Source organism: Sprattus sprattus (genome assembly GCF_963457725.1).
Source record: "Sprattus sprattus genome assembly, chromosome: 1".
In the NCBI taxonomy this organism is placed as follows: Eukaryota; Metazoa; Chordata; class Actinopteri; order Clupeiformes; family Clupeidae; genus Sprattus; species Sprattus sprattus.
The window spans coordinates 37,729,730-37,742,314 of NC_137920.1; the positions used below are offsets into that span (position 1 = coordinate 37,729,730).

General features: G+C 45.0%; 1 protein-coding gene across 1 annotated transcript; it reads right to left on the minus strand.

Annotated features, from left to right (window-relative positions):
- Positions 1-2,590: 2,590 nt before the first annotated feature.
- c1qtnf6b (C1q and TNF related 6b) lies at positions 2,591-8,743 on the minus strand (the record flags this gene model as incomplete). The annotated part of the gene is made up of 2 exons (XM_080849820.1): positions 2,591-3,722; positions 8,542-8,743. The coding sequence occupies 2 exons, from the start codon at positions 8,741-8,743 to the stop codon at positions 3,178-3,180; spliced, it is 747 nt and encodes a 248-aa protein (XP_080705946.1). The 3' UTR covers positions 2,591-3,177.
- Positions 8,744-12,585: the final 3,842 nt, after the last annotated feature.

The following is a 12,585-nucleotide window of genomic DNA, read 5'->3' on the forward strand; positions in this document are numbered from 1 at the left end:
TGGGAAAGTGTAATCAATATGCTGGCCCAGCTGGAAGTCGTGCCTTGGCTTACAGTATGTAGGCCTAGTTTATAAACGAGGCTTTTCCGGCAGCTGGTCTGAAATAATATTAACAAGGGACAAAGTAAATAAAACCAGAAGGGGTTATGAATTAGTAATGCTGATGTAAACACAGACGGGAGGTTCCGGAGAAAGGACAAAATCAGGATGCACACACACAGAAACACAAACACGAACTACCACACACATGAACACACGCATGGACACACTTCCTTCTCTGGGTTATTGTCCTTGCAGACGCAGCTTAGAGTCCTGCCTTTTGGGTGTGGTTAGGACCTCCTACTCTGGGTGGGGTTATGGCCTCCGCTGGGCCCCCTGCTCTGTCATTATCTCCGGTGGTTGAGACACACGATGGGGGGGGGGGATGTTACGTTACGGGAGCATTTGGGGACGTTCTGGGAATGTTTACAGGATATCTTCATGGACGATGTGGGGATAAGGTTTGACCATCAGTGCATGCCTCTGGGGAGTCTGGATGGTGTCCTTCACTCTGGGCTATTTTTACACTGGAGACTCAAGCGAGAGCGGAGGTTAGGCACGGCCTCAGCAGGAAATATAAGTACGGTATGCTCCAGATCATCTGCACACACAAACAAACAAACTCCCCAAATTGGTACAGATTCAGTTCTCCAAAAGTTGATCTCACGTTGCTGTTTTTAATAAGAACAGAAAACAAACGTTATATAATGGTTCTGGACAGCATGAACACGGACATTTCTGTTCACATACAGAAGAAATGCAGATTTACTTGTAAACAAAAGGTTGAGCACCTGTCTTTCTACCTTAAGCACCAAATGCTAAGCACCAAGCATCGTAAATCCTTGAGTTAATCGTTATGCCAAATTCGTCAGACATGCCACACAATGACATCACCTGTGAGCATTGTTTCACCGATCACCCATAACTCGTTTTCAAATTTATAGACCAACCTCCATCTTGTTCACAATCATCCCATTTGTCTGCTAATTCGTCCTCACACAGGCTGCAGGCTTAGAAGGGTTATTACTCTATTAGGTTTTAAGTGCCATGTTCTCACCCCAAACACCTTAATAAACATTTTATAAGAGAGTGTGGTCATATCAACTAAAACAGTAACAGGCCTCAGCTCTGTACAGGGCCCTAGGTGCTGCGAGGCTATGTGGTTCAACAGAAGCCAAGGCCACAACACTGTGATGCCCAAAGCAATCCCAAAGACTCTAAACTCCCATATATCCCTTTGGCCTTGCTCCTGGGCCCGGACTAGCAGAAAACTCTGTCCATTTGGCCTTTGCCTTGGTTAATAGCTCTAATTAGCTTTAAGCGTTTGTGTTGGCAACTCTGACCCAAGGGCTGTAAAATCCCCTCTTCCCCTGGAAGAGCCAAGAAAGCATCAGTTATCCGGGCTGGGGTCAGTGAGGTGACATGCTAAAATGGTATTAAAAACTTAAATGGTAAATGTACTTCTAATAATTATTTGGATTCCCAATGTTCACCAAGTTTCTATGCATGGTGTAAATATTGTTAGGTCATAAAAGACAGTATAATACATTTGACAGATTTGTCAAGTTTTATTTTTTAGATCTGATAATTGGCTCTACTTTTTTGTATTATTCACCTGTTTTAATCTTCTTTTCTCATTTTGTACCTATTCCCATTAATCTCTTCCTCCTTCCCCCGGCCCTCCATTACAAAACATGCGTCCGCCAGGTCTGGATGCAATTAGGGCTGCACCAACACAATCCCCCAGCTTCCTGTTTCAATTTTTTTTACCCAAACAGCCGTGGGCTGTCGGCATCTTCTAAGCCCACACATGGGTAGGCAGCATCACATTCATTTTCAGTCACAATCATTCAACTCACAGACAAGGCCCTGTTATGACCCTCTCACCACTCTTCCTCACTTGTAATAATGGCAGATGCATCTTCATTTGTTTGTACCGATTTAGGGCTAATTTTACGACTACTTTTATAGTCACTGTAATTGCCAGAGATTTTATGGAGCTCAATTGTAAATCAAAGCTATAGTCGTGTTGCTAATTGGACAGAATCTTCTTTTTTTTCACGTTTAATCGAGACCATCAACTGTCTCACTACTTTCGCTGTAGTTAAGCTACACTGTGTATGAGAGGATTCTTACCATTCTTTGGCAGTGGTCTGCATTAACAAATGCCTCAGTACACCCTCAATGTAAACACACAGAGGTTGACCTCGGTGCTGTGGACCTGCACTGCTGTAATCTGGTCTACTTGTTTATTCCTCATAATTTATAGTCTCAACCTGAACTACTCCGTGGGGGGGTATGATACACTGTATAAAACACAGCACAACACAAAACTCGTCGGCCAAACTGAGTCGTGTTTCTCAACTGTGGCCTGTCACGGCCGTGTCCCCGGCGTTTGTGATGTTGTGTGCTAATAGCAGTCCAGCTGGCACACATGGCACCTATGGAGGGCCCCCCCCCCCCTCCCCTGCTTCCTCTCTCGGCTGGCAGACACAAAGGCCCAGGGCTCCAGGGAACAAAATAGTTATCCTCCAGGAGGGGCCCCCAACTGTCCACCCCTACATGACAACCTCCACCTGCTCGCTCTGCTGCACCCCAGGTGCTCTCAGGCCCGAGGAGACAGGGCCAATTAAGGTATGAAGGAACCGTTGCATGGTTGCATTGCATGGTTGCCTTGCATGTTTTTTTTCCTATCGCATACTCTCTCTTCCTTAGGTCCATTCGAGGAACAGATAAGCTATCAATGCTGAAAACTAGACTTTGAGTCATTAACACTAACTCAGTTTAATGGTTGGATAATGGTTAAATACTTAGCATACTCCATTTTTAGTTTTCTCATCTAGGCACCATTTTGAATGTCTTTATTCGCGGGGATCGATTTAGCTGCAGGTAGTGTGCTCAAATGTGCAACAGCAGTAGTGCTTTGTCGTCACAGTCTCTCGCTTTCTTTGACAACCTCTCCTCAACATCTCCTGTAGTCCGTTAATGACACTTGGAGGCCACATCTGACTTCCCTGAGAGGATTTTTTTTTTAAGGCAAGCGAAAAACAAAACCAAACAAAAAAAAACATAGAAACAAAAATCAAACAGACAACTCAACAAAACAATAAAAAATAGTGTCACGTCATGGTGCCTCCTTTAGGTACTGGGCACCACCAGGTATCCATTGAACGTGATGTAGACGTCCACGTTATCGCTGTAGATGGCGTTCTCGCGCTCGCGCTTGTACAGCCGCACCCACACCTCGTCGTTGAGCTCCAGCGTGAGCATGACGCTCTGGCTCTGCATGATTGAGCGTTCGCTGGGCTGCGCGTACAGGATCACCTGCTCTTTGTCGTTGTGCATGAGGTGGAGATACGTCTCCTTGAAGTTCCATGTGTGGATGTTGATGTTGAAGAAGTAGACGCCGGGCAAGTAGCAGTAGAACTTGCCCTTGAACATGTTGAAGTGCTCCTCCGGGTTGACGAAGACCGTGTCGAAGACCAGCGCCTGGTAGTAGTCAATGCTGTGCAGCGCCTTGCGTCGGCCCACAGAGAAGAAGGACTGCTGGCTCTTGCACGGGTCGCCGGGGGTTCCTGCCTGGCCCTTTGTCCCCTTGAACCCCATGGGGCCTCTGGAGCCTGGGGGGCCCTCACCTCCTGCCTTTCCAAATGTGCCTCTCTCTCCACGGTCCCCTTTATCTCCTGTGAGAGGGAGGAAAACAAAAGTGTTAAAGCTGCACCCAGTGAGCAAACACACATGGATATGGATATGACAGACATTCACATTAGGGATTCTGGCCAAATCTCGTTAGGTAGAATAGTTGAACCTCTGCCAGCTGGTGGAGTCTATGGCTTACCGACGACTGGGCGACTTCAATATGAATTTAGGTCACCAGAACACAGTCACAGAATAGAGTCACATTCAGCATGGCCAGTTTCGGCTTCCTCATTTGTCCCCTGTGCGAGGAGCTGAGTGGGAGTTTTGTCTTTGTTATGTCCTCCCTGTTTGAACCAGCCCTTCAGCTCCAGCAAGGGAACCTACCGCGATCCAAATGCATGACCCAGCAGGTCCTCCCCTTTTCATGAGCGCTCAGTCGGCTCAAGGATTACATTGCAATTATATGAGTCATACTGTTCAGGCTATGAGGGTATCTCTGGTTGGTTCTAACTATATGGACATGGTCCTCAGGGGCTTTCGTTGTAAACTGCTGCTCTTGGCATTCGAGTAGGCCGCAGCCTGGTCCTCTGCTGGTTGCCCTCGGGCTGTCCTCTGCCCTGGCTGCAGTCTGGTCCTCTGCTGGTTGCCCTTGGGCTGTTCTTTGCCCTGGCTTAGTGCTTGACCCTCTGCTGATTACTACAGCTAGAGAAGCACAGTGTGTTGCTAAATGAATCTCTCTCACTCACTCATACACTCTCTCTCTCTCTCTCTCTTTCTCTCTCACTCTCGCTCTCTCTCTCTCTTTCTCTCTCTCTCTCACTCCTCCTCTCTGACACGCTCTCTCTCTCTCACTCTCTCTCTCTCTCTCCCCCTGCTGAGGACAACAGCTAGAGTGTGTTGCTACAGCACAGTGTGTTGCTAAATGAATCTCTCTCACTCACTCATACATTCTCTCTCTCTCTCTCTCTCTCTTTCTCTCTTACTCTCGCTCCCTGACACGCTGTCTTTCTCTCTCTCTCTCTCTCTCTCTCTCCCTCTCACTCTCTCTCTCTCTTTCTCCTTCTCTCACACAATCATACACACACATGCAGGCGCACACAAGGTTTTCTGCCACATAAGCAAGTTATTTGCCAGAATTGTACTCCTGAAGGATGACTTTCTGCGCCTTACAAAAGGAATTCCGCCTAATTAACTCAGCTTCACAGTGAAAGGGAAAAGCAGAGCAGTGCAGATTTAACAAACAGCGTTCTTCTGCCAAAGGTTATTTTTGCCAAACCAGCATAAATCACTCCATACTCTAAAAATATTTAGATTGTTTGTTTGGATCAGATGGAGAATCTCACACTTTGAATCCCACACTGAACGAAGCCTCGTTATATTCTGATCTTGACTCTTAGTCTGTTCTCTTTGGCTCCCTTGTTGAATGTTGAATTTGAGGGGAAACAAAAAGTACAAATGGCCAAAAGGTTCTCTGGAGACAGTGGCGGTTCTAGGATTTTTCTGAAGCAGGGGCCACAATGGGGCCAAATGTAACCTTCAGGGGCCAACAGTGTCATCACCATCTGATATCCAGTGATGACGCTGCTTAAATAAACATCAATTTGCGACAAGGCAATACACACATACTGACAGTAAAGAACATCTACTTCTAGTCAACTATCCAAAAGCAACAATGAATAACTCAGTATCCCTTTTGAAACTGAAATAAAAAAAATCATGAATCAGTAATTGTAATATATATATATATATATATTTAATTCAGTGTGCATAAAGGGCACATAAAACACACTAAACATAAAAGATAGCAACAGCTTTTAACTGTAGGCCTATATACAACAACATATTCTCTCTCGCTCTCACTCACTCACTCACTCACTCTCTCTCACACACACACACACACACACACACACACACAGATTGTCCTTCTAAGCTTTGTTTATAGTCGCTAGTCCTAACAAGGTGGCAAAAAGCATGTATAGGCTACACCTCTCTCTCTCTCTTCAGAAAAGAAGAATTCTCCGATTGCCATGCTTTGCGCTAAAACGCCTGACAAATTAATTCAAGTCCAATGACTTGGCCCGTCGAGACTCAACGCTTAGCACACCCAGGTGATTCAGACGAGGATTGTACACAAATAAATAGTCTAGGCAATGCACTGCAATTCATAGATACACATAAGTTTGAAATTCATCCAGCTAGGAATGAGAAATGTGATTCGGAGATCGCATAGACTACTTGCTAAATCATTTAGAATTAGCAGCATTGTTCTTTTTAACTTGCGCTTGCGAGTTGACACAACAGTAGCAGGCTATCCCTGCATGTCGAAGGTTAATTTTTCCTGCTTAATGAAAATGCAAGCCCATATCTAATGATATTAGCCTATTGGTGGTGATCGACCTCTTTCAAAATACCATGCACCTTCATTTTGTTTCTCTTACCTCGCCATTCATCTGTCTACTACGATATGTCTGTTGAAGTGCACCATTTGAGATTCACTGAAAACAAACACAGAATATCGCGTGACTATCTGATTGATTGACGTGATTTTCAGCCAACCAAAGTTCGTTTTGGTGGTCACCAAAGCCTTAAGACCCACCCCATGTGTATTTTTTAACCAACCAGAGTGAGTTATATGCTGCATTCGTCATGAAAACAGCACGTGTACAAAATGCTGCGCTACGCAGCAAGCGGCAGGAACAGAACGCTTCTTTTTCTATTCACTTGTATTGACGCAACCGGCGCACTGCCACCAACAGTTTAGAGGTGGAACTGCAGCAGTGATCATTTAATTCTCCGCTTGGTTTTCCGCTTGGTTTTCTCGCCAGGTGATTGGCAGAACAGGGGCCAATCAGGGGCCAATCAAATTAGAGGAGGGGCCTCGGCCCCCCTGGCCCCGCCTCTAAATCCGCCCCTGTCTGGAGAGCAGGACAGGGTCGGTGCTGGGTGAGGAGAGATAAGAAACCCAGAGCGATGTGAACCAATCACAGATGAACTAACACTGTTGACTCGTCTCCAGGACTATTTCAGCCACTTTGCTGAATGTCTGTGTTCTACTCTACAACAGTCCATCCCTTCTTGCTATGGGTTTGGACGGAAACGTTTTTTTTAGGCCTCACTCACCTATGGAGCAATGTGGCTAATCTGTGTAGCATGCTGTGATTGACACATGTAAGCTACCTCTTTTAGTCACTTCCTATGCAGTGCTTATCACAATGAAGGTGATTGAGTAGGCAATGATCAGATGCCAGGTGTAAAACAATAATGGCAACAGATGCTTTTAACAACTTCGTTGAAGCCCTTGACACTATGGAGCATTTCAAGCAGGCTCAGACTCATCTCTTGAAGGTTATCCCTTGTCTGTCCCATGTCTCATGTCTCATGTCTCATGTCTCATGTCTCATGTCTCATGTCCCATGTCTCATGTCTCATGTCCCATGTCTCATGTCCCATGTCTCATGTCTCATGTCCCTTGTCTGTCCCATGTCTCATGTCCCATGTCTCATGTCTCATGTCCCATGTCTCATGTCTCATGTCTCATGTCTCATGTCCCATGTCTCATGTCTCATGTCTCATGTCTCATGTCCCATGTCTCATGTCTGTCCCATGTCTCATGTCCCATGTCTCATGTCTCATGTCTCATGTCTCATGTCCCATGTCTCATGTCTCATGTCTCATGTCCCATGTCTCATGTCTCATGTCCCATGTCTCATGTCTCATGTCCCTTGTCTGTCCCATGTCTCATGTCCCATGTCTCATGTCTCATGTCCCATGTCTCATGTCTCATGTCTCATGTCTCATGTCCCATGTCTCATGTCTCATGTCTCATGTCTCATGTCCCATGTCTCATGTCTCATGTCTCATGTCCCATGTCTCATGTCTCATGTCCCATGTCTCATGTCTCATGTCTCATGTCTCATGTCCCATGTCTCATGTCTCATGTCTCATGTCTCATGTCCCATGTCTCATGTCTCATGTCCCATGTCTCATGTATCATGTCTCATGTCTCATGTCTCATGTCTCATGTCTCATGTCTCATGCGGTTCTCATTAACAAACACCTACAGCTGTCTTATTAGATATACTACTGGAGGCCAAGGCTGCATATAGTGGGGTTTGATCAGACCATAGAATTAGAAGAGAATATGATCAGACCATAGAATTAGAAGAGAATATGATAGGACAATAGAATTAGAAGACAATATGATAGGACAATAGAATAAGAAGATAATATGATAGGACAATAGAATAAGAAGAGAATGTTTATTGTTCCCTATTTCTATAGATGGGACGTTAGACTTGGCTTCGCCGGCGTAAGTCTGCTAAGTATCAGCTGCATGCCCCACAGAGACAGTGGTCTCAGGTCCATTTAAACCAAGAATGGAACACAAATGGTCACATAGGGACAAACACAACATTCGTTTAGAGAAAACAAAAGTAGATGAGACGTTTTTGGGCCATCACAGAGTCCCCAACCCTCTTTCTGTGATTCTTCACTACTGGCATAAAGGTAGGTGCATATATATAGCAGGTAGGTGCTCATACCTTTTTATGAACCTTTTGTTATATCTGCGTCTTATAGATTACACAATCTAACAAATCTAATACATTGGAATGCACAGTGCTCTATGTGTTGGTGTGCAAACTGTCATATTGTTTATTTTGGCAGACTGACTAAAAAACCTTCATCCTTCAGTGCTATTTCAAAACTCACATCAGAAATAATAGAATCCAGAGGTGAAATCATCCCTCTGCCGCACGCTCGGAATCAACAGACAGCCAAATATGTCAGTGCTCATCTTTCCACTGCACGGACCAATCACGTCACAGCAATATGGAAGCACTTATCCCCTCCAGCGAGACGTACCTTTGAGTATGGTCATGTTGATGAAGGTGCGGACCTCGGCCGTTTGGTGGAGGCCGGCGCCGGAGCGCGGTGAGGACGGGTTCTCGGGGGGGTCCAGGTGGTCACAGCACCGCCGGCAGTACCGCCCAGGGGGGCGCGAGGGGGACGGCACCCCCGCCACCAGGGGGACGAGCCACAGCACATGCAGAAGGAGTCCAGACATCACTGCACCACACTGGGAGGCAAAGAGAGAGAGAGAGAGAGAAAGGGAGAGATAGAGAAAGAGAGAGAGAGACAGAGAGAGAGAGAGAGAGACATAAAGGGGGATGGTTATACAGAGTATGTGAGAGAAGAAGAGGGTTGAGTGAGAATTAGTAAGAGGGAGGGTGAGGGGGAAAGAAGAAAGAGTGAATTAGTCAGTCGGTATAGATGTCATTCCTTAAACACCAGGTGTGAGGACAAGACTTACGTCTATCGTGTGATGATAGACCTCTGAATCATGGCATCACTGAGACCAGTATTAGTAGCCCATCAATTATTTAAGCATTCATTTAACAGCTGGCACTCGTTTCGTTTTGGAGGTCTGACTCGAACACACAAACACAAGGATTGAATGACAAAGCTGACTGCCCAGACCCTAATGCATGGCAGAAAGACTGTTATGACTTAAGACATGTTTTGGTGACCTAAACCAAGGTCTGAAGATGACTTGTGCGCCCGATGCCAAAATGAAAATTAGAGAGGGAGGGAGAGAACATTAAAGGTAACGGGTGAGTCTGGGTCAGCTCCCGCCAGCCTGTGTTATCCTTGGCAAGCTCTCCCGTCCTTTAGCTCTTCGCCGGGCCTCCGTCCAGTGGGTCCTCCACTCTCAGCGTTTACAAAGCATCACGTCATTTAACAACAACAACACAGCTTTTGAGAAACTAGTGGGTAGCACACCTGTCCTAGTAACAACATACTTTATAATGTGTGACTGCTTGAGTATTTACACAGTGGCCCACTGGCTTACATTCACTTCAGGCAACTCAACTGAAACCAAAAACATTGTTTCCTTGAAATGACAGATGTAACAGACTTCAGGCCTAGCCTCCCATATACTCGCACGGCAAAAGGTTAAAGTTCATCTCATAGACAGTCAGCCTCCACTGTCAACTGAATGTGCAGGACACATTTTGTTCTCATTAGCATGTCCATAGCATCAAGACAGAGCCGATCTCTGGCTAGGTATACCAATTGAGTTCACCAGTTGGCATTTTGCCCAGATTTTGAATGACATTCTCATTTCTTCTTTTTGTTTCAAGTAACTAATATGGACATATATGCCCAAGGTCCTAAACTCCCAAAAGAACACAAGAGAAGGCTGTTGAGCTTGAAGGCTGATGAGCCGAAACCAGTGAACATTTATGTCAGGAAGCTTATACCCTGTGAATTTATTTTCCTGCCTGTGTAGTGATTTGCATTACAAATTGTGTGAGCAGAACACAGCTGTTAAAAAAAAAGTGCCTGCCTAATGGTCAAACAGACTCTAGGCCCACTCAGACAAGCTGTTTATTGAGGTGTAGTTGTAAGAACTGTTCCAGCCTTCAGGGGAGTGTTCTCCGGAGCGCGACTAGTGAATTACCATCTCAGATTTCACTACTGACATTTATTACCCCTTTTCTTCAGTATTTAGCCAAGGGTTTGGCTCGTCTGCCCAGAAACACATACTGATGTCAAGGGTGAGATACCCCAGTGAGGAAATACCTCTGTAAGACACCAATTTCGGCTATGGAAAAGGTTGCAGTAGCTATAGCCTATGCAGTGTTTTGGCTCTCATACACTCTATGGCTTTTATATGCATAAACCATGTGACTGCCGATGTATGTTTGAACATCATCAAGGCTCCTGTTCTGTCTTCTGTTGCTGCTGGTTTCTTATGGCCAAAGAGAATTTGTTGGTTGACAAGAATCTGAGAGAGCATGCGGAAAGAATTCCAGACTCCTTGTCTTGTTCCGAATTTATGCACTACAAGACTTGTTTTGCACTTTTTATATACTTATATAGTCGGGCTACATACTTCATTGTTACATTATCTCACTTACATCATCAAGAGCCGGCGCCACTGGCTCGCTGCCCTCTTTGAAATAAAGATGTTTTAATTGTTGTATATCATGAAGTATCTGGTGATGCGTAATTACACACAACGTTTACGTATAGATTTCATACCTTTTATTCAATACATCGCTATTTCACCGTCATGTCAACGACTTAAGGACTCTAAAATCCAGATGTTTTAGTAAGCTCTGACAATGAGCCACGTCCTCATCTACTAAACCACTGGCAAACTAAACACATCATCTTACAGAAATGTTACGGCATGCAATAACTCACAAGCATTTGTAATGGTGTTCATAATAATACCCCACGCATGTTCCCTAAATGTGCTTTGAAATCCTGCCGAGTTGACAAAAGAAAAAAGTGGCTATTCGTAAAAATAGTAATGATAGAAAATTGAATTAGCTTTCGTCATTGTTGCACCCAGTTGAGTCCAATGACATGGGGGGAAAGGCTGTTCATCACAATAGAATAACAATTTGCCATGGAATTACTTTTGCCTACCTCAGAAGTTTCTGCAGCCGCTCCGAGAACTGCTTTCGTGTCGATCAGCTGAGGGCTTCGAGCATGTAGTGCGGTGAGGGAGTTCTCGCTCTCTCTCTCTCTCTCTCGCTCTCTCTTGCGCGCTCTCTCTCTCCCTCGCTCTCTCTCGCTCGGTCGCTCTTTCTCTATTTCATCCTAGTCCACCACGTTCTCTTCCCTCTTTCATTTCTCTGTAATTCATTCTCCCTCTTTAGTTTCTCCTTGGATTACTCCGCTCTTTCAAGAGTTCTTTTCATGCACAAGCTTTCTGAAGTCACCCTTTAATTTTTCTGGTAGAGGAAAATGCTGTAACTACTAAGCCCCTTATCCTTCTCTGAAAGTCAGATGTGTCAATGGCAGGTGTTGACTGTTCCTGTCTTTCCTGTCTAACCAAATACAATCCTTGGCTTGCAACAACCTCTTTTTCCTCAGAGGATAATATAAATCACTTTTATTAATCACATCCATCTTAGAATCCCCCTACTAGAACCGGGATACTGTTTTCCTGACCTTTTTCTGCCAGTGACAATGAAAGACATCAATTTGAGCAATTCCTTTTTGCGGTTGGATTTGATTGCTAATTGTAAAAGAGGAGCTTTAGTGTAATCGGTACCAGCCCTGCTGTGAAAATAGGCAGAAATCCTCATGCTGCTTCAAATTAGACTTGGGTGAGCTCGAGTTCCACAAGCTGTGCTGGCCAACTGTATTTCATGTGCCCTCACTGGCTGAAGGGACTCGTGGATTTTTTGATTGTTAAGCCAGTTGACTGTGTAAAGTGAACACGTCTGCTTCATAAATAACCACATTATAAACAACACATGGCAAGCTTGCTAAGCAGATTCCAATATTATGGCTGACTGGCTAGGTCACTGGCACTGGCACAGGCACTGGCGCACGTTCCAACATGGCCCAAACTGCCCTCTGTCGGAGTAACACCATATGGGAGTCATAGGCGGCTTGACACTGATGCTCCTTTCAGTGGAAAGTTGAACTTTGACCTGTGTCAGTCCACTCTTGGAAGGGGGTCAGTGCAAGCGAGGTCCATACAGGTCTCGGGATGATCGTGTCATTTCTGTGTGCCAGAGGGGCATTCCAGCTGGCCACTCCATCTGCACCAAGCCTTTGGTGTCCTTTACGTCCAGACAGAACATCCTAAGGGGTTGCTAATCTTTCATACTACCCCATATCCCCATTCACCTGCCTTCCCTGTACACCTTTCGTATGAGGAATATTGCTTTTCAACCAACCTACCAAGTCTCTTTATATTTGACCGCATTCATTGCTTGAAGTCAATTTTGCTATACTTACATGCAACAAAATATTGTGTATGATATGTTTCCTCACTGAACACTTTGAAATATCGTTTTGGTTATGTTGTTTAAAAATGTGTTGTTACTGTTACAACAACCCTCAGCACCCTAATTGACCTTGCATTTATATGCTGACAAC